At 51.4% G+C, this 21311-nt stretch overlaps 1 protein-coding gene across 5 annotated transcripts; it reads left to right on the top strand.

Annotated features, from left to right (window-relative positions):
* Positions 1 to 130: 130 nt before the first annotated feature.
* FLCN (folliculin) lies at positions 131 to 20956 on the top strand. Of its 5 annotated transcripts, none has more exons than XM_087440267.1 (14): positions 220 to 307; positions 2299 to 2390; positions 2544 to 2664; positions 6196 to 6468; positions 8044 to 8190; positions 9806 to 10027; positions 11024 to 11184; positions 12940 to 13031; positions 14739 to 14926; positions 16444 to 16557; positions 17319 to 17442; positions 18590 to 18721; positions 18840 to 18945; positions 19667 to 20956. In XM_087440267.1, the coding sequence occupies exons 4-14, from the start codon at positions 6220 to 6222 to the stop codon at positions 19866 to 19868; spliced, it is 1737 nt and encodes a 578-aa protein (XP_087296393.1). In that variant the 5' UTR covers positions 220 to 307; positions 2299 to 2390; positions 2544 to 2664; positions 6196 to 6219; the 3' UTR covers positions 19869 to 20956. The 5 variants fall into 5 exon arrangements, with proteins under 5 accessions (XP_087296396.1, XP_087296397.1, XP_087296393.1 ...); XM_087440268.1 differs by having other exon boundaries at positions 225 to 249; XM_087440270.1 differs by lacking the exon at positions 2299 to 2390 and having other exon boundaries at positions 131 to 249.
* Positions 20957 to 21311: the final 355 nt, after the last annotated feature.

Below are 21311 nucleotides of genomic sequence, written 5' to 3'. Positions count from 1 at the left end.
GCTGGGGCGGCCTGAACCATTCCGCAGCTCCCGGTGGGGGCGCCGACGGGGCGGCGGGCGAGGGCGGCGCGGGCGCCCTTCGGCTGCCAGCCCTGCCCCGGAGTCGCCCGCTCGCGCAGTCGCCTCTGGCGTGCGGCCGCGGGCGCGGCTCCGCTCGCCTCGCGGTCTGGGGCGCCCCCGCGGAGCGGCGATGGTACGGCCCGGCCGGGTCACGCGCCTCGTCCCGGCGGGCGCGGCGGCGGGACCCGGGTGAGCGCGGCGGTCGGGGGCTCGGGGGCGCGGGCGGTTCCGGGCCGCCGAGCCCGAGGTGAGGTGTGCGCCGCCCGAATGCGGTCCGGGGCGGGGCGGGGCGGGGCCGGGGCCAGGCGGCGGGGTCGACCCGCGAGCCCGAGGCGGGGCTGTCGGGTGCTCCATGGAGGCGTGGGGGCCTGGGGAAAGGCCGGCGGGGCCGCGGGGGCCGCTGGATCCGGGTCCGGGGGCGGAGAGGTCGGGGCCTGAGGGGCGGGGCAGACTGGCGGCCTTCCGGGTAGCCGAGGGGCGCGCCGAGGTTTGCGTCGGTGCGAGGCGGGCTGCTTAGCGCCGGGTGGCGAGGGCCAGAGCGGAGGGGCACCGAGGCCCTGAGGCGGGAGGGGTGGGCGTGGCGGAGCCGTTAACTCGAAGGTGGCCTGGCCAGCGTCGCCGGCCTCTCCTCCTCCCGTGAGGCCGTGAGGCGCGCTCGGCCTGCCTCCCGCCCGCTCTTTGCCTGCCCTCGGGTTTAGGGTCGTAATTCGTCTTCTCCCGGCCAGCGTTCTGAGGGGCCCTCGAGGAGCCGCAGGCCCAGATCAGTGTCCTCCGGGGAGGAGAGACGTTCCTCCGGCTGGTGGGGACTGTCAGACGCATCCTTGTCACCTGGAAAGAGTTTAGCCCAGGGATTGGCTCGTTGCGGGTGGAGGTCCAGGGTGGTCATCAGCAGCCATCGGAGGCGGAGGGAAAGGAGGAGCTTGCGGAAAGGAGGTGCTGGTTCTCCAGCCCTTGGACAGCTGGCACCACCCATGGTGTCCATCCAGGGTGGCAGGGGTCTCTTTGTCACAGCAGAGAAAGTGCTGGAGGCACTAGGTTACAGCGCTGTCATCAAGGAATTGAGTAATAGCGGCACGTGACACTGCTCTTTGAATGTCCTCCGGTCAGTGAGCTCTGTAAGCAGAAGTCCAGGTGAGGTCGGTGGAAACAGTAGAGCCACCACGTGAGCGGTCCGAGCTGGAAGTAACCCCCTGCGGCGCTTTCCTCCTGCGCTTGCTGGGCCCCCCCCGCCGCCCACTGCAGGAGGCTCCCCTGCGGGTGGCTAGTTCAAGCAGCTGCCGGGGGTCTGATGTGCACCGCGGGTTAAGAGCCATTACAGTACCGAGTTTATTGCCAAGTGTTCCACTTAGCGGCATCTCGAATCCTCCGTGGTCCTGTGAGAAGACCGTGGGCAGTGGGGATGACACAGATCCCAGCGCATCACAGGAGTGGGAGGATAATTTGGATGTCACTGTCCCGGTCGGGGGGGCTCAGCCACTGTGGGAGGGAGATGATGTTCGTGGGCAAGGACCCAGCTCTTTGAGGTAGGTGAATGCTTGCTTGGAGTATAATGTTGAAGAGACAGTTGGGCAGGGGAAGATTTTTTCTTCTTTGGATTCTAGAACGTTTGTTGGAAAGGAAGAACTGTTAGGCATACTCAAACCAGATTGTTTTTTTCAGCAAACATCTGGTAGAGATTGCAATTGGGGAGTGAATAAGGGAAGGGACCGATCTCCTGCTACACAGAATTCTCATTCCATGTGTAGTGGTTATCTCTGAGAGGGGGGTTTGGCCTGTTTCTCAGCTTTAGGGTGGTGCTGAGAGAGATGAAGTAACATATTTGACATCACCTGGCTGGTAAGGGCTGGAGACGGGTGCTTTTCTGACCCAGTAGGTTTGTGTGATTGCACAGCTAAGTGTGATCTATCTCGTGTTGTCTCACTGCCTTCCAGTGGCTGCGGCTCTCATGATCCAAACAGTCAGAACTCTTGTCAGGCAGGAGTGCTTTTGTTGTAAAAACAAAAAAAAAATAAGAGTAGCCCAAGTTGGTCCTGGATGCTGGAAGTAGCTTAGCAGCATCACTCTGGTCCTCTCATTTGAGGAGGAAAACTTGTAGGCCCTCAGTCTGAGGGGTTACGTTGGCGTGAAGTGGGTGCTGCCAGAGCGGCCCCTTTATAACCAAGAGTTGGAAGGGTGAGAACTTTATGGTTTTTAATATTGTATGTCTTACAGAGACACTTACATGTAAATGTGTTTCAGGAGACCGTGTATGAAATGTTGCTGTAGAGGTGTAAAACTTCAGCTGAGGCTTGGGCTGCAGTGTCGACTTGCTGTCAGCTGCTGCTCAGAAGGTGGGAGGCCTGCTACGCGGTTCAGAACCGCGGGAATCCCCACATCCTCTGTGGTGATGTTCTGATTTAAGGTTGGCTGTAAGCTGCTTGAATTTTTTCACACCACGAGGCCCATGGCTGTTAGAATTAGCTCTGCTTTCTTTTCTCACCTAGAAAACGTCGGGTCTTAGAGCTGAAGTCTGACTGTGGTTGCCCTGCCTGACTCATTTGGAAATGGCCTTGTGTGCTCTGGCCTAGGCGGCGTGGTGGACGTGTGATTCTGCTAGGTGTGAAGGTTTGTATGGACGCTCTGCAGATGGGGTGAGCCTTGGCCAGGTGCTGCTTTCACGTGGCTGTCTTTCTAGAAGGAAACCTACTTCTCTTTCTCTTCCCTTTTATGCCTCTGGAAGGAAGCCATGGCCTCCGTTTCCAGGGTCAACACTTCTGCCTGGACTCTGGGCCCCGATTCCTCGTCTTCTGAGGTCCTTCTTCCATCAGTGGTCGCATCACCCCGTCTTCCATAATGGATTTGTAAACCGTGTTCCTTGAGCACACCATAGTGAGCCTTGTGGACCCTTTATTTAAATGCAGTTTCTTTGATTCCGTGACACTAGGCTCTCTGACTCTTGCGTTCTCCGTGGTTGTGCTTTTGAACCTCTCCTGCCTGTAGATACCCTCAATGAGCTCTCCACCTTCTGTGACAGCTGTCTTCTCTCTGTGAGCAGCTCCTTTATTCACTCATTATCCAACACTTATTAATTTGGTGCCTACTGTCTGTCGGGAACTGTTGTAGACTAGACAAAGTCTACCCCTCAGGGAACGTTCATTCCAGTACAGTAAAGCCAGGGAAGGGGAGAGAGTGATGGGGGTGGAGGTGAGCAGCTCTTCTGGGTGGGCTGATTAGGGGCGCCTTTCTGAGCAGGGGACATGCAGGGAGAGGCTGAATGGTCAGGAGGAGTGAATCCAGTGAAGGTCTGGGAGGGGTTCCAGACCTTACCCCCAGCCCTGCCCTCTCTGATACTGCAGACCAGAATCTCCATGGAACTCGCAAGGCTTTCCAGCCAAATGTTCTCCTGTCTCTTAAACTCTGTCTCCTCTCCCACTGCCCACGTCTCTCCAGGAACAGCCCATGACCTGGCTCTCCATACCTGCCAGCACCCCTCAGGTCCTCCCGTCTGATCCTCATGCCTGACTCACTGTCGGCCCAGCTGACTTTCTCTTCCAATGTCTGGTTTGTGTCGGCTTCTGCCATTCCCTCTGTAACCACTCCAGCTCCAGCTCCTGCCTCAGGGACGAGGACAGGTGCAGCGGCAGCCATGTCAGCTGAGAGGTTGATTGCAAAACTTCAGGTGGGTGGCAGAGTGAGTGGGCAGGCTAGAGAAGCGGGCTCTGAGCACAGCCGCCAGCAGGGAGGCTGCTCAGAGGGCACATTGAGGGACAGGCCATGAGCAAGTTGTTGAGGATGCTGTACCCCGGACACACTCCCCCAGGGGACTCCCTGCCCCCACTGTGTGTGTTCATACTGTCTGCACTTGGCCTCCCTCCTCTGGGTTCAGCGTCCCAGGCAGGCACCTCTGACTGGCCAGGCTGTGGTTATGCCCGTGCCTGCCTAGTAGGTGATGAGGACAGAGGATGTCTGACCTTCTTTGGCTCCGTAATGGGCGCCAGGGTCCCCGAAAGAGAAGAGGGTTTTGGATCCTGACCAAAGTCCACTATTCAAACATTCAGAAATTTAAATGGTTCCTCATTGTTTTGAGCAAGGCTGTCCAAGAGAACTACCTTTGATGATGGAAATGCTCCGTCATCTGTGCTGCCCTTTTAAAATGGTGGCCGTGAGCCACATGTGGCCTGTGAGCACCTGAGACATGGCTGGTGAGACTGAGGAACGGGGCTTTGCATTTCAATTAAGTTACATCTGAGTTGCCACATATGGCTCATGGCTACTGTATTGGACAACGTGGGTCTGCAGAATACACGTTCCCTCTTTAGCCTAGCTTCCAGACCCTCCTGTGTGACACGTGGCAGGTAAGCTGGGCTGTCGCTGTCCCTCATCTGTGCCTTGCTCTTGTATTTTTTTTTTTTTTTAAAGATTTTATTTATTTATTTATTTTCCCCCCAAAGCCCCAGTAGATAGTTGTATGTCATGGTTGCACATCCTTCTAGTTGCTGTATGTGGGACGCAGCCTCAGCATGGCCGGAGAAGCGGTGCGTTGGTGCGCTCCCGGGATCCGAACCCAGGCCACCAGCAGCGGAGCGTGCACACTTAACCGCTAAGCCACCGGGCCGGCCCTTTGCTCTTGTATTCTTGTTTCCAGACCTCCTCTGCCTGTGAGAGCCCAGTGGACACACCCCCACCTTTAAAAGCCTTCCCTGATTTTCCCAACCGTAGGACACTTGTGTCTGTGTCCACATATGCTGCTCTCCCTCCCTTATGCTGGATAAGCTGCCCCACTTGCTGCCCAAGCCCAGCTCTGTGCTTGTGTGCTGGGTCTCCTCCCCCACTGCCTCCTCCAGGACTCTGCTGCTCTCCTGATTCGCACTTTGCTCACATGGTCTCTGGGGTGACGCTGAAGTTGGCCACACTGCCTGTGGTTCTCTGTCACCTTGGCCAGCTCCTCCTCCCCTCCACATCTGACCTCTAGGGGCGCAGGCTCCCATCCTGCCCAGCCCTGACTGCCCTGCTCAGCTCCACCCCCATCTCCTGCTGCCTGTGGTCACCATCTCTACTTGGAGGCTTCATATGCATTGACTCTTGGCCTCCTCCTCACTTGCTCCTCCTCCCGTCTTCCACAGTCCTTCTTACTGGTCCAGACAGCCTTGCTCGCTCCTTCATGCTCCACAGCCCACCCATGAGCAGAGTCTGCTGGCTCTGCCTTGGGAATACAGTCACAATCTGACTGTTCATCACCGCCTTCCACTGCCCACCCTAGCCCAGACCACCCTCTTCTCACGTGAAACAATGGGGATACCTCAGCTGGTTTCCCTGCTTCTACCCTGGCTCATAAAGTCTGTTTTCTGCACAGCTCCAGACTGATCCTTTTAAAGTAAGATTCAAATTTATCATGTTTCTCATCAGAACCCACCAAAGGCTCTCCAATCTCTAAAGAAATTGCGGGGTCTTACCGTGGCCTGGAAGGGTCCCTAAAATGCACTTCTTCCTAGTCTTCTGCGTTTGTCCCCCAACTCTACAGACGCTCAGACCCCCAGTTGTGTTCCCTCCTCAGCCCTCCATGGCTCCCTCCATTCTTCAGCTGTCACTCGGGGAGCCCTTCGGTCCAGAACTGCATCCCACCTCCTACGGAGATTCTCTGCCCTGGGCCTGCTGGACTTCCCTTCCTAACACTGTCACTACGTGCGAGAAAGCAGTTTCTTGTGGTCCCTTCCCTCCTGGAAGGTCAGCTCCATGAGGGCATCGTCTCGCCTGTAGCATCGCCCAGCACATGAGGAGGGCTCAACCTCTCCTCTGGTGGCTTTTGCTATATTGTCACTTGTGAGTGTTCCCTTCTGTCTGACTCGCAGTGCTATCACAGTTCTAAGCTGAAGGGTTTTCTGCGTGATCTTGAATTACGTTTTTCCTTTTCTGTTGTAACTCCCTGTGGGCAGGGACCATGTCTGTCTGTCTTGTTTGCCCTGCACTGGATGCAGTGCTGGCACAGAGTAGGTGCTCAACCAGTGCTGTCTGGCTAGGTCACCTGCCTCTGCTAGACAGGAAGCACGTTGACAGTGCTGTTCTGCCCAGTTCCTGTTCTCCAGAGTTGCTGGCAAGTTCCGTGGTGTGAACACGTGCCAACCAGCTGATGGTGTTTCCCCTCCTCCCCCCATGCAGGCCCTGTGCCATCTCCAAAGCACCATGAATGCCATCGTCGCTCTCTGTCACTTCTGCGAGCTCCACGGCCCCCGCACTCTCTTTTGCACAGAGGTTCTGCACGCCCCACTTCCACAGGGCGCGGGGAATGGGGACAGCCCTGGCCAAGGCGAACAGGCCGAGGAGGAGGAAGGCGGCATTCAGATGAGCAGTCGGATCCGTGCTCACAGCCCAGCAGAAGGGACCAGCGCAGAGTCCAGCAGCCCAGGACCCAAAAAGTCAGACATGTGTGAGGCAAGTGTCTCTGGTGGTGTTGGGGGTGTTTTTTTCTCTACAGGGGCTCATGCCTGTGCTGTGTGTGTGACCTCCTGGGGGGTGGATGGGAGGCCCTGTGGTGCAGTGAAGGTGACCTCACAGAAGGTGTGGTCTTAAGGTGGTGTGTGCAGACCATTCTCCGTGGGCCCTGTGGAATGTGTTTGCTCCTTTTCATGTCCCTTTAGTTCTTTCCCTTCATCCCAGCTTTAGCTTTTTCAACCACTGTTTGCCAGCAGTTGCCACCACCGTCATGTTTGCCTTTCAGCCGTCCCCTCTGCATACTCATGTTCACACACTGGCCCATCCTGGGCTCTGGTTCCCTCAGTCCGGTGTTCTCGGGGTGTTTCCTTCTCACAGGGTCCTGCGTGTTCCTCTTTGTGCTGCTCCGTGAGCTCTGGGGAAGGGAGTTTAAGTTCCCTCACCAGGCCACTTCTTCAGAAGGACCTGGGATAGGACCCAAAACCAGAGGTGGAGTTGGACCTGCCACTACAGTGTGAGCAGGAATCCAGCTGCCTTAGTGTGGTTCCTCTGAGAAGCAGACAGTGTGCATGAGGTTGGTTTATTGCTGGAAACACCTGTGAGGAATCAAGGGGCGGGAGCAGAAGGTGGGAGAGCCTTCTGGCTGTGAACAAGTCTTTACACCTGTGACGAAGAGGAAGGAAGGAAGGATGGCTGGGCTGGCAGCCTCCTGGAGGAGAGTCCTTGAGCTGGAAGGAGTCCTACATCTTGCAGGGAGGCGCTTGCCTCAGTGCTCTCTTGTGCACAGTCCCAGGTGGAGGCAGCCTCCAGGATGCACAAAGTGGCAGTGGCTCCAGAGGGGCAGCAGCGGCGACTGCCAGTCCAGTCTCCGCAACAGGAGTCTGAGCTTGTGGTCTCAGGCTGCCACGCCAACCCTGAAGTCTGTGGCATCCTCCTGAGCCCTGCTGAGTGGTCATGTCAGCACCAAGGACAGAGGCCAGCGCAGCGCACTGTGGGAGCCCCTTCACAGCTCCGAGCCTTTGTGCCTTCTGTAAGATGGGGCTTCTCGCTAAGTATCTCATAGGGTTGCACTTTGGATTAAATAAGATGATGTATGCGGAGTTCTTCACAATACCTGTTACGTAAGTGCTCACCAGATTCCTTCTGTTACTCACACGCTCTGACAGACCTTGTGATCCTGGTTTTCACATTCAGGAAACATTGAAATCCTCAGATAAGTATAGCTCTAGTAGCCAGTTGTGTTTTTTTTTTTTTATAGAAAACAGATTGAGTTTTCTACTTCTTTTTTTTTTTAAGATTTTATTTATTTATTTTATTTCCCCCCAAAGCCCCAGCCAGTACATAGTCGCACATCCTTCTAGTTGCTGTTTGTGGGACGAGGCCTCAGCGTGGCCGGAGAAGCGGTGCGCCGGTGCGCACCCAGGATCTGAACCCGGGCTGCCAGCAGCAGAGCGTGCGCACCTAACCGCTAAGCCACGGGGCCGGCCCGAGTTTTCTACTTCTGATTTGCATAAGAGTAGGAAAATGTGTTGCCTCTTCCCAAATAACTGGTTTTCTTTTCCTTCTTGTGGGCAGGGCTGCCGGTCCCTTGCTGCAGGGCATCCTGGGTATATCAGCCATGATAAAGAGACCTCCATTAAGTATGTCAGTCACCAGCACCCCAACCACCCCCAGCTCTTCAGCATTGTCCGCCAGGCCTGTGTGCGGAGCCTGAGCTGTGAGGTGAGCACCTGGGACTCCAGGGAGCGGGCAGGGGCCTGTCTCTGCGGGAGTCTCCCCCACACTCCAGGATGCACTGAGCAAGTTCAGTGTTGGTTATGGAAAGGGAAACGGAAGTCAGTCCTGTCGTGAAGAGGACGGGCAGATCAGTGAGCGGGGCACACCGGGCAGCCTCAGTTCTCCAGAATTCCAGAATAGGTTGCATGGGCTCTAGTCTTCCAAATGGTTGCTAGCTTATCATTTTAAACACCAAACTTTTGTTATCTGTGCGTTCTTCATGGATATATTTCTCTCCCTTTTTTTTTTTTTGTGAGGAAGGTCAGCCCTGAGCTAACATCCATGCCAGTCCTCTTTTTGTTTTTTTTCTGAGGAAGACCGGCCCTGAGCTAACATCTATTGCCAATTCTCCTCCTTTTTTTTTTTCCCTTTTTCTCCCCAGTAGATAGTTGTATGTCATGGTTGCACATCCTTCTAGTTGCCGTATGTGGGACGCCGCCTCAGCATGGCCGGATAAGCAGTGTGTCGGTGCCTGGGATCTGAACCCAGGCCGCCAGTAGCGGAGCGCGCACACTTAACCGCTAAGCCACGCGGCCAGCCCCTGACGTATTTCTAAGATATGAAATATTCCTGGGATGTGTAGGTCACCACATCAAACGTCACCTTTCTTGTTGTCTCAGTCATCTTTACAAGCCTCTGTGATGCATCGTGTGCTCTCAGAGCCTTTGAAGAGTGGATCGATTTGTTTCTGAACTATGTGGCTGCTGTTGTTGAGTTCAAGTCTTAGCTTTTATGTTTTTATCTGTCACAAAGAATTCATAATCCAGTTACTGAAACTTCCTGTCGCTGTACCCACTTGATCAGACACGCTGAGCTCCCCACTGTTAGTTCTCTCTTACTGTTGCTCTATGCCTACCTTCAGCCATTTCCCTCCTTTTTGTTCTTTTGTGAGGAAGATTCACTCTGAGCTAAGATCTGTGCTAGTCTTCCTCTGTTTTGTATGTGGGTCGCTGCCACAGCATGGCTTGACAAGGGGCACAGGTTCACACCCGAGATCTGAACCTGTGATCCCGGGCTGCCAAAGCAGAGTGTGCCGGACTTAACCACTACGCCACCGGGCCAGCCCTGGTTTCCCTCCTTTTGATTTCCTACTGCTAATCTGCTAGCAGACAGATGATCATGTCTGATAGAATTATGTGTAAAGAAACAGTGAATATTGTTGTTAGGGAGACCTGAGTTCTCTCCTACAAATGAAGTACGTAGATTTTATTATATGGACTCTGCAGTGGCAATTTCGACCTGCCAGTGCTCCAGTATATTCCAGTTGAGTGACATTGGCAGATTTGAGTCTGAGATAGATATATTTGTACAGGTGTTCTTTATAGCACAAGGTAGAAAAAAGTAATGAACCTACTTTACTGGCCTTTACATTTATGATAACAAATGTTATCTTTAGGAAGTTTGATCCCAGGAGCAGGTGAAAGCAAAGTTTTCCTCTCTCGTCCCCACCCCTCCCACTGTCCCTATAATTAACGCTGGCTAATTAGTGCAGAAAGAAGGCTGAGAAGGCGGGTTTGACTTGATAGCACTGTGTGCTGGAGTAGCTGTTGTCTTGTCTCAGGTCTGCCCTGGCCGCGAAGGCCCCATCTTCTTTGGGGATGAGCAGCACGGATTTGTGTTCAGCCACACCTTCTTCATCAAAGACAGCTTGGCCAGGGGCTTCCAGCGCTGGTACAGCATCATCGCCATCATGATGGACCGCATTTACCTTATCAACTCCTGGCCCTTCCTGCTTGGGAAGATCCGAGGAATCATCGATGAACTCCAGGGCAAGGCACTCAAGGTGAGGCCTGATAAAGGGGGAGTGGTGGCCATGGGGGAGGAGCTTTACACTGAGGGAGGGTGAGAGCACTGGCGGTTTTGTTACCTCTTCCTGCAGTCCTGCAGCAGCCGCTCTGTCTGAATTGTAGTCTGCTGGCTTCAGAGTCAGGTCGTGGTGATAAGCCTCGCAGCCATTAGTTCTGATTGCTTTACTGATATCTCTCAAGTCCATTCTTGTCCTGGTTCTCGTTCTGCTCTGGCTTCTTCAGTCAGAGTCCCTGGTTTTATCCCTGTGTTTTTGCTTCCTCTGACTTCTGTTTCAGAAACCTGTCCCTTAATCATGTTGCAGACCCACCGCCTAACAGACTTCCAGCTGTGGCGTTACATCTCTCAGGCTTTGCCAGGTTATCCCTTGTAACAAACAGTCCTCAAACCTCAGTGGCTTAAAACCACAGAGTTTATTTCTTGTTCACGTTGTGTGTCCATTGCAGGGAAGAAGGGCATCTGTTCCTTGTCATCCTGGCAGGTGGAGCAGTATTGGAATGTTGCTCGTTTGCCTGCTAGAGGGCGTGGAGGGTACTGGAGGGCCTTGTTTCTCTCACCACACTGCCACAATGGGTCACGTGTCCCACCTACGCAGGGTCCAGGTAGTGAAAGCCTCTGGGTGTCTGGCAGGGGCAGCACTGGAAGCACTTGGAGAACAACACTAATGACCACCTCGAGCACACGTGCCACTACAGTCCCCATCAAGTGCCTAATGAGTTGGTTTTAGGAGGGGGTACAGAGAAATTCTTAACCGATTCCTCTTCTCAGGTAGCTTCTAATCCAGCTGGGGAAGCAAAACCATTGTTTGGAATTATGAGACTGGTGGCACTTTCTATACACCACATCAGGAGAGCAGAATGGGACAGAGTTCAGGAGTAGAATTTGTGAAGTTGGCTGCGGACGAGCTGGGTCTAGGCTGTTCGGCTGGTTTTGTTTTGTTAAAGGGCTACTACCCCTTCCCTTTGCTTTTTAGGTATTTGAAGCGGAACAGTTTGGATGCCCACAGCGTGCCCAGAGGATGAACACAGCTTTTACACCATTCCTGCACCAAAGGAATGGCAACGCTGCCCGTTCCCTGACATCCTTGACGAGCGACGACAACCTGTGGGCGTGCCTGCACACCTCCTTTGCTTGGTAACGAGATTCTCAGGTCTCTTAGCAGCTCTAGGATGAGAGCAGTCCCAGTGTGTTTGTGGGTCTGCGCACTACGTTGGGGAGAAGTCTGCTGGGTGCCTCTGTGGGGTATACCGGCAGTGAGCACTGACCTTGCCACAGTCTGCCTTTCCCTCTGATGTCTCCCCCGAGTGTGAGCAAGATGTGTTTAGGTGGAACTCACTGCCCGGTGATATTTTTAAAATGTTGTCCTATATCAAGACCAGTGATCACCTCCCTGTTTTGTAAACAACAGTAAACATGGCTCTCACATGGCATCTTTGGGTCAGGAATTGGAGAGTGGCTTGGCTGGGTGCCTGACTCAGGTTCTCAGTTTTGTCAGCCGGGCTGCAGTCATCTGAAGGTTTGGCTCCTGCACAGGGCTGGCAAGTTGGTGCTGGCTATGGGCAGGAGGCCTCAGCTCCTCACCATGTGGACATGCGAGCTGACTTCCCTCAGAGTGAGTGATCCAGGAGAGAAGGAGGTGGGATCTGCACAGTCTCGTGACCCGGCCTCGGCAGTCACAGCCAGTCACTCTAGCACATGCTGTTTGTTAGACATGTGTCGTGTCACTAAGCCCAGCGAGTCAGGAGGAGAGGATTAGTCTCCATCTTTTGAGGGGAGAAGTGTCAACGAATTTGTGGACATACTTGAAAACCACCACCAGTCTGTCCTCTGGCCACAGATTGTTTTCTGTTCCTCCCATTGCGAGATATACTCCTTCCAAAGACTCGCCCCACTTCTCATTTCTGTGTAGCGTCAGCGTGAAGTCTGGGATGTCGGCGTCTAGATGAGGGCCTGCTGTGGAGGAGACTTCTCAAGTACAGATCCTTGAGTGCCTCTCCTGAGGACTTGCAAGCTAAAGAGAAAGTGTCGGTCTCCCCCACCTGACATAGAATTCATCCTGTCTTAAAAATCATTTCTATTAGGGAGATTTTCAGACAGAGCCAAAGTAGAATAAATAGTACAGTGAACTACACACCCCATCATCCAACTTATGCAGTTATCAACCTTTTTTTTTTCTTTTGTGAGGAAGATCAGCCCTGAGCTAACATCCATGCCAATCCTCTTCTTTTTTGCTGAGGAATACTGGCCCTCTGCTAATATCTGTGCCCATCTTCCTCCACTTTATGTGGGACGCCACCACAGCATGGCCTCACAAGCGGTGCATCGGTGCACGCCTGGGATCCGAACCCGAGCCGCCAGCAGCGGAGCGTGAGCACTTAACCGCTACGCCACAGGGCCGGCCCAGTTATCAACATTTTACTGCTTTCTCATCTGTCTCATTTTTTTTACTAGAATATTTTTTAAAGCAATTTTAGTTGTGTTGTTTCAGCCATTAAACCATTATCATATCCAACAAAATGGACTAATTCTTTAGTATCATCCAACCCAATCCATGTTCACTTTTCTCACTTTGCCTCAGAAATGACTTGTGAGTTGGGATTAGAACACCGGTGCACAGTACGTTGGTTGTTCTAAGTTTCTTAGCCTGGGGCACTTCCTCCTGTGCCCCGCCCCTGGGTTTCCCATGCGTTTAGTTGGAGGACCTGCATCGTTTGTCCTGTAGAGTTCCCCTTTTGGATTCGGCTGATTGTATCCTCATGGTGTTGCTCAACACATTCTTTTATATCCATATTTTTTGTAAACTGGTAGTTAGATCAGGAGGCTTGATTGGCTTCGGGTTCAGTTTTTCTTTTGGCAAGAACACTTCATAGATGGTGCTTTGTTCTCCAGGCTCCTGAAAGCATGCGGCAGCCGGCTGACTGAGAAGCTCCTGGAAGGCGCACCCACCGAGGACACCTTGGTCCAGATGGAAAAGCTTGCGGGTGAGCTGGGAGGTGTTTGTACTGCAAGCCTTTGCCTGCGGTGACCGTCGGGCCATCTGACAGCCACCAACCCTCCTCCATTCCAGCAGAAAGAGCTAACGAAGGGGGTCCCAGGATGATTAACCCCAGGAGGAGCATCTGCGAAAGCTTGCCCTTTATTCTTGGTGTTTGTATTGTGACTTCCTCTCTCATTTCCTTCAGAGTCACGTGAAAGAGTCTGTTACCCCGGGCAGGTTGGGAAAACCCACTCTTAGAGCTGTCAGTCGGAGAGGATTGATTGAAGGTTTTCTTGTCCATGTTTTATGATAACCACATGCTCGGCCTTTCTAGACAGTCTCATTCTTTGCTCTTTAGCAATAAGATGTTACGCTTCGCTTGGACCCCAGGTTTCCATCAAGGGCGGTGGTTCCCAGACCTCGCTGCTAGCTGGGCAGCCCTGCTCAGGTTCATGATCACATTTCCACCTCTGGGGCTCAGGGTCCTGTGTGTTTGAAGTAACTTCCCAGGGGATTCTGGTGCGGCATACACTGGCCTGGGAACCTCTCGTCTCAGTCCTGGCTGTGCTTTTCCTTCAGAGATGATTTGATTTCTGGTGATCTAGGTCCATGATCTCAGCTGTGGAGTTGGGTAAACCAGACTTGTGATGCGTGTTGTTTGTAGTTTGTTACTAATAACGCTTGATGCGCTTCGGTGTGCAAATGATTGACCTTCTTAGTAAGTTGGAGCCGTGTCGAGGTTACTCTTGTAGTCAAGTGACTTGCACACATTGCATTCAAATGTGCTTTTCCTGAGTAGAGAAAAAGGGAGTAGAGTTTCCACGAGAGCAGAACATGCTCAGAAAAGACAAATCCTTGCAACCCACCTTCACGTCCTCACGGATCAGTTGGCCCTAGAGCCGTTTATTGTGGTAGTGATTACAAATCTCTAAGCTAGTGAAGTTGGCAAGGGTCATCTGTTGGTGAGATTTATTTGCACAAAGTGCCCTGTATATCAGGATCAGCCAAGAAATCTTGTCACTTTTAGGAGAGAGAGAGATGCAGGCATGCAGGGTTTGCTCTTGTGTCTTGGGTTGTATTTCGTCACAGAGAAGGTGAGCGTAGGGGTTTGGGGTCGGACAGGCCTGGCTTCAGATCCTGGCTTTGCTGCTCTCGTGTGTTCTCTGTGCACAGGCAAGGCCCATTCCCCCGAGTCTCACTTGTGTCATGGAGTGAAGATGCCATCATTGGTGAGGGTTGTCACGAAGATTAATTGAACTAACAAATATTTCTTTGTAAAATGGGGAGAATACTACTGCCCTCAGGACAATTGAAAGGATTAAATGAAATAAGGTGTGGAGGCACTTAGAAGAGTGCCTGACTGAGGACATGCTCGGTAAATACAAGCTGTCATCACTCTGATCTTGGTTTGAATTTTCCCGCCGACAGTAGACAGCTCGCTGTCTCGCAGGTGCCTGCCTTACAGTGCAGGGTGAGGCTCTGGGCTGAGGACACAGCAGACTGAACCTCCCCACCCCCGCACCCCCAAGGGCTCTGAGGGCAACAGGTGGTATAAACAGCTGTCCAAAACCGGAAACCAGTAACCCTCTGGTTGGTTTAACCAGAGATGCCTTAGGCTATAGTGGTCACATAGTGAGTCTGTTGCATCTGGGGGAACGAAGGAATCCAGGGGCAGCATGTTTTGTAACTGTCTTTGTCATCCATCTTGCAGACTTAGAAGAGGAATCAGAAAGTTGGGACAACTCTGAGGCTGAAGAAGAAAAAGCCCCTGCCTTGCCAGAGGGTGCAGAAGGGCGGGAGCTGACCAAATGCCCAACAGATTCTTCTTTGCTTTCAGACTGTGGAAACTGGCAGCCCCGAAAGCTGTCTGTCTTTAAGTCCCTGCGGCACATGAGGCAGGTAGGCAGTGGAGGGTGGAGCCCTGGGCAGAAACGCAGGAGAAGAGCCCAGTCCTCTCCTTCCAGCTCATCTCCAGCACACCTTGTCCTGGGGCCTGTTATGTTCAAGACCCAGTGGGGCCTGGGTGGTTAGGAGTAACCAAGAACCTTCTTGGTGGGTAGCTGAAGACAACGTTGGGCATCTGGGGTGTCTGAGCCAAAGGATCAATACTCTCCTTTTAGTGACGATGTAGGCGTTTTCTTTAAAGAAAGGCCTGGATGGTTGGCTTCTCATGGTCCTCTAATCTTATCATTCTAGAACCTTGTAAAGGAATTGAACAGCACTATTGGTTTGCATGCAGCCTAAATTTGCAAATTGAAAATTAGTCATTCTTACAAAAAATTGGAAACACTCTGTGTCCAACCATAGTAATTACATCCAAACAATGGAATATCGTTATGTACGAGAAAACAAGCTTGTAGTATATTGTATAGGGTGGTGCCCTGTATTTATATATTCATATCAAAGACAAGACAAAATTATCACAACAAAATTTGGTCAGACAGGAGGAAGGGTTCACTAGATTATGAGGACAGATTGTCCTTTTCTATAATATTTTTCAGTATTTATTTTTACAACGTGAATTTTATCGGCAGATAGTTATTTCTATTTTGGAAAATGGAGTAAAAACTGATTTAACAGCAGATGCGGGGGCTTCTGGATGAAAAACATTCATCCATCAAAATCATGTATTTGGCTGAAATCATCCTCATTGATTGCTTAACGTGGATTAAAGTTGGAAAGAATCTTGAATTCCACTGGAGGTGGGAGTACTTTGAGGCTATTGGGGTTTGGTAGCCTCCTTTGTTTTTTATTTTTTGGCCATGTTTGTGTGCCATAAGACAGCAGACTGAACTCTTCTGAAATGTCAGTGTCGTGGAAGTGAATAGAAGGGGCTGGAGAGGGGCCGTTCCAGATGAAAGCAGAATACAGACAGGACAGTGGAGCAGTCATGATCCTTGAGTGACTCCTGGATTGAACGAGCGATCACTGTAAAGGACACTGTCGGAGGTTTGGGGCTCTGGATATTGGGTTTATTACATCAGGGCGGCATTTCTGAATGTGGTATGTTTTGAGGTTGTGTAGGAGAAGCCCTTGTTTTTCGTGGGTGTTAAAGAGTCATGAAGCCTGCCAGTTACTTTCAAATGGTTCAGCAAAATAAAGTGTGTATGGAGAGAGAAGGTAAATGTTGCAGAAAGCTAATGCTTCTTGTGCTTTGAGTTTCTGAAAATAAAACGGGGAAAAAGATCTTAAAGTGTGCAAGACCTTTGGGGTCAGGCTCTTAGGTGCAAATCCAGGGACTTACCTGTTTCCTTCTGACCTCTGGCAAGTCACCCAGCCTCCCCAAGAGGATGAGTGACTTTCTGCTGACCCATCTTCCTTCACTATACAGAGAAAGTTTCTTGATGAGCACACAAATGAATTGCATTGAATGGAGAGGAAATTCAGGGCGGAAAGCATGGAACTATATTTTTCAGGTGCTGGGTGCCCCGTCTTTTCGCATGTTGGCCTGGCATGTGCTCATGGGGAACCAGGTGATCTGGAAAAGTAGGGATGCAGCCCTGGTCCAGTCAGCCTTTGAAGTTCTTCGGGTAAGAGCTCTTGTTTCTTGTGTGTTTTGTAGCAGGATGGTATTTGCCTAGTAGTTTTTTAAAAATCCTGACTTTAGGTGTGAATGTAGGATGCATTGATGGCTCATTGCCAAGGTTCATGCCTGAATCTAAGATCTGTGTTTTTTCTCCACTGTTAAAAATAGCAGTGATGGTTTTTATTTCTGGTGGAAGGTGTCTGTATCCTGATAGATTGATAACTAACTACTCTCTGCCCTTCCCCAATCTGAATCCCTCTAAGAAGCCCTGAGAGTGGTTCGCAGCCTCTGTGGCAGCAGCTCTTGGTCACCGTGCATTCCTCCACACAGTGGTCTCAATGAGTCGGCTGGGGTGGGTGTAGCGTGCTGTCTCTGTCCCAGAGGTTTAGTGGTGCCAAGGCCTGGGTCTGGCTCTGATGTGTTTAAGTCAGTGTGCGTACCTGCCATCTGCCTAGGCCTCTGAGGGCACAGAATGAATATGACAGTCTCTCAAAAAACTTATGATCTCTGTGTGGGATGAGGGAAGAGACAAACATCTGAGAAGTCAAAGAATAATGTAAGAGTTAACACTGCAGAGCAAGAGGCAGCCTGAGTCCTGTCTGACTGAGTGCCAGGATGAGAGCTGGGGCTGAGTCAGCAGGGACACCGGAGAGCAGGCAGGCTCTGAACTGAGCTACAGAGGGCATGTGGGGTGTGGATGGTGGAGACGGGCAGAGCAGGGGTGTTCCAGCTGCTGTCAGTCCTGAGTCGCTCTGTCCTCTCTAGACTATGCTGCCCGTGGGCTGTGTCCGCATCATCCCTTACAGTAGCCAGTATGAGGAGGCCTACCGGTGCAACTTCCTGGGGCTCAGCCCACACGTGCAGATCCCTTCCCACGTGCTGTCTTCAGGTGCGTGCCTTTCCCGTCCGACCTGAGTCCCCACACCTCGGCTCAGGAGTGGAACTGGAGCTTAGATTTGAGGACGCTGCCTGCTGGGCTCGAGGCAGGAGGCATTGGGCCTCTGTTTTCTGTTTTTAAAACGGGTGAGGGTTGGACTAGACAACCTCATGGTAAGGGTGGCTTGCTGAGGCATGGGGAACAGGTCACAGTCCTGGGGGTGGGAACAACACAGATGGACATCAGAGGATCGCAGTGCCTCCTGTGAGTGAGTCAGTGTTGCCGTGGAGATTCAGGAGGCTTGCTGGACTGGGATAGCGTGCCTCCACAGTCCGCAAGTCTTCTGGTGTTCCTTTCCTCTCACACTGCTCTCCGTTCATACTCCCTTGTCTTCACCAACTTTTTTCTTCCTTTTCTATGCCTTTAATCCATCCTTACATTCATTAGTACAATGGGGCTTTCTCAGCCCTGCTCTGCCCTCAGCGCTGACAAGCTTATTCCTCTAGGCAGAGAACCAGGACGCTAATCAGCATCCTCATCTTCTGGTCTGGGGAGTTCAGGAGTCAGCCTGGGTGCAAATTCTGGCCTCCGCAGGCAAGTCAGTAACTTGTCTGAGCACATCCATGAGAGGCAGTCGCTGCTCTCAGAGGCAGAGAGAAGGTTGGTCGGCAGAGCGTTTGGCACCAGCAGCCCTGAGCTGCCTGCCTTCAGCACCCAGGCTGGGTCCTGAGTCCCTAAGAGGCAGCACCTTGGTTCTGGGTAGTGTTTGGAACATAGGCTCTGGTTTCAGAGATGGGCTTGAAATTCTTACCACAGCTAGCTGTGTGACCTTGGGCAAGTCATTTAGCTTCTCTGGGTCTGATTCCTTATCTATAAAATGGGGGTAATAGTGGGATGATTCCCATAGGGCTGTTTAGTATCAAGTGAACTGAGGGATATAAAGTAATCAGTAGTTGTTGTACTAGAATACATTGTTAATTTAACTGAGGGAAAAGTTAATCCTTAACTGTCTTCACAAATAAACTACAAAAGGTTGTAAATGCCAAAGCATTGATCTCAGGAGACGGGAGTTTTTCCCCAGTTGGTCTGAGATAATTTGGAGTGGCAGAATGAGATGGGCTTGTTAAGGGGGTGAAGAGTGTGTTTTGTGTTGCCACAGAATTTGCTGTCGTAGTGGAGGTCCATACAGCCACTCGCTCCGCCCTCCACCCAGTCGGCTGTGAGGATGACCAGTCTCTCAGCAAGTATGAGTTTGTGGTGACCAGTGGAAGTCCTGTAGCCGCAGACCGAGGTGGGTGCTGCGGAGTGAGGCTGCCTTTCACTAGAACAGGGAAGTGGGAAGAAGGGTGCCCCTCGCTCCCCCTGTGCTGACCCCCTTCATCCTGCCTTGGCCCTGCCCTTGTTCCCAGTTGGCCCCACTATCCTGAATAAGGTGGAAGCTGCTTTGACCAACCAGAACCTCTCTGTGGATGTGGTCGACCAGTGCCTCGTCTGCCTCAAGGAGGAGTGGATGAAGTAAGCGCTCACTGCCCTGGCTCCCAGGGCCTTTCTGTCTGGGGAGGCTGGGCTGCCAGCAGCAGTGTGTTCTGCTGAGAAAACCGGAGGCTGTCTCCAGAGGGAGGCGAGGCCATGGCCACTGGGAGAGGTGGTGTAGAGTAGAAGTTAAGAGCGTGAGTTCAGGTACCACCTCTGCCACGTACTATGTTAACTGAGTGGCCTTGAGCAAGTGGCCCAGCACCCCAAGCCTCAGGCTGCTCCTCTGTGAAATGGGGGTGACGCCTACCTCCGAGGGAAGCAGTTATGTTTGTTGCTTAATTAACTTTAAAATATACAAGTCAGATAACAGATATTCCCTTTTTAGTAAAGCAAGTTACTTTATTTCCTCCTGCCATCTTAGTAATTTTTTGTCAAATATAGCCAGACTTTGTCCTAATTTCAAATAATACAGTGAAGCTTAGGAGCAACCAATTTCTGTCATGAATTAGGGAAATCTTTTCTTTTTTTTCCCGTTTTGATGCACCAGCCATATTACCCGGAGTTAGAACTGATGGGCAAATGAGAGATTGTGAAGTGTGTAGGTGTGAGCTACCACTTGGCTCTGCTCTCTCTTCTGAGTGTTTGAATTCCAGCTCTGCTTACAGAGCTGTTGCTGGTCTTGAAGCCATTTGGGCCCCAGGACCAGAATTCTGGTGATTGTGCTGTGGTATCTCAGTGTTTTGTTTTTGTTGTTTTACAGCAAAGTGAAGGTCCTTTTTAAATTCACCAAGGTGGACAGTCGACCCAAAGAGGACACCCAGAAGCTCTTGAGTATCCTCGGAGCATCAGAGGAGGACAATGTCAAGCTGCTCAAGTTCTGGATGACGGGCCTGAGCAAGACCTACAAGTCACACCTCATGTCCACAGTTCGCAGCCCCACAGCCTCAGAGCCTCGTAATTGACCCCACCGTGGGAGTCCGGGTCTGTGTGCACCTTCCGGGAAGTGGTGACAGCTGTCTTCGCCACTGAGCTCAGAGACAGGTCTCTGCTGGGAGTCACAGGCAGTCCTCCCGTTTCTGAAGTGCTGGTGTGCAGCTGGTTCCTAGGAAGAAATGGAAACTCTCGGGGCTAAACTTGACCCTCTGTGTGGGATTTGGGCCTGGTGTTCTTGGCACCATCCCACAAGCTGTTTGAATTGTTGCAGCCCTGAAGAAGGCACTGGGAGACTTGTGGCAGTGGGTCCCTGGCATTTGTGCACCCCTACAAGAGAAGACTAAGGAAAGTTGCATCTCATGTCTCTCATGGACTTAGATCTCAAAATTTATAGGGAAAACATGTCAGACCAGTCCCAACTTGGGTACTTTAGCCACAATATCATATCCTCTCTCAAGGTTAATGTTCAAACTTTCTATTCTAAAATTAAGCAAGTTTTCTGGGTTTTGTATGTGTGCGTGTATATTTTGCTACAGTTGTGAATTTTCAGGACTTGTGGTGATCTTTAGTCATTTTTAGTAATCTGGTTTTGAGTTAGGGCTCTGGGAAAGGCTTTTGGGGGTGGAGTGGATGTTTTCCTCCTCTGGATTTTCTGGCATTCGTGTTGTAACGTTATGTGACTGCTGAATCTTCCGGCCACACTCTCCTGCAGCTGCTTTGGAATTACCCTGTAGCGTGAGGACAAGCACCTGAGCTGCTTACACGAGGAGGGTGCTTTGCTGGAGTGTCAGATGGAGCTGTCTCACTTGCCTGACTTGCTGTCTGTGGAGCTGAGTTTATTCCCTATCACTCTGTCCTTTATTGCTTCTGTAAACATTTATGTTCAGCTACAGTTAATCTTCAGAATGTGCAGATATAAGACAGTTTCATCATCCCAGTGTACATTTTTAATAAGGGTTCATGGTTTGGATGGATTTTTCCAGCAGTTTTGCTTATTTGTGTAGTTTCCTATGTTTGTTTAATTTATATTTATCCTAAAGACTAAGTTTATATGACTAGGTATCTGTATCATGCAAGAACATTGAAACACAATAAAGATGTATTTTTGTAAACTGTTGACTACATGGTTTTATTGGTTTGATAAGTAAAATTTTCTTGGGATCAGTCACAGAAAATACTATGTTAAAATAACACTGGGATGATATAACTGTTTTTGAACTCTGCAGTCTATTATAGGCTTACAACTTCCAGGGGAAGACTCGGATGGTAAAGTCTGGCTACTTTGGGTCAGTTTCAGCTCTTAGCACAGTGGCAGCTGCCTGTTCCCCACCCCCAGCTTCCTGGCAGGCAGTTGTGCCTATTCCTGGAGCGGCTCGCACACAGCATGTGGGAGCTGAGGTGGGTAAGAGGCTTCTGTCTTCCAGCTATTGGGGATCTGTGCTCTGATCACTGATTGCTGTTTCTGGTCACAA

This window comes from Ceratotherium simum, chromosome 16, assembly GCF_057802395.1.
Source record: "Ceratotherium simum simum isolate JZ-2026a chromosome 16, ASM5780239v1, whole genome shotgun sequence".
NCBI classification, from domain to species: Eukaryota; Metazoa; Chordata; class Mammalia; order Perissodactyla; family Rhinocerotidae; genus Ceratotherium; species Ceratotherium simum.
Note: the sequence above shows the minus strand (reverse complement) of the source record. Positions and strands in the feature narration are given on the sequence as shown.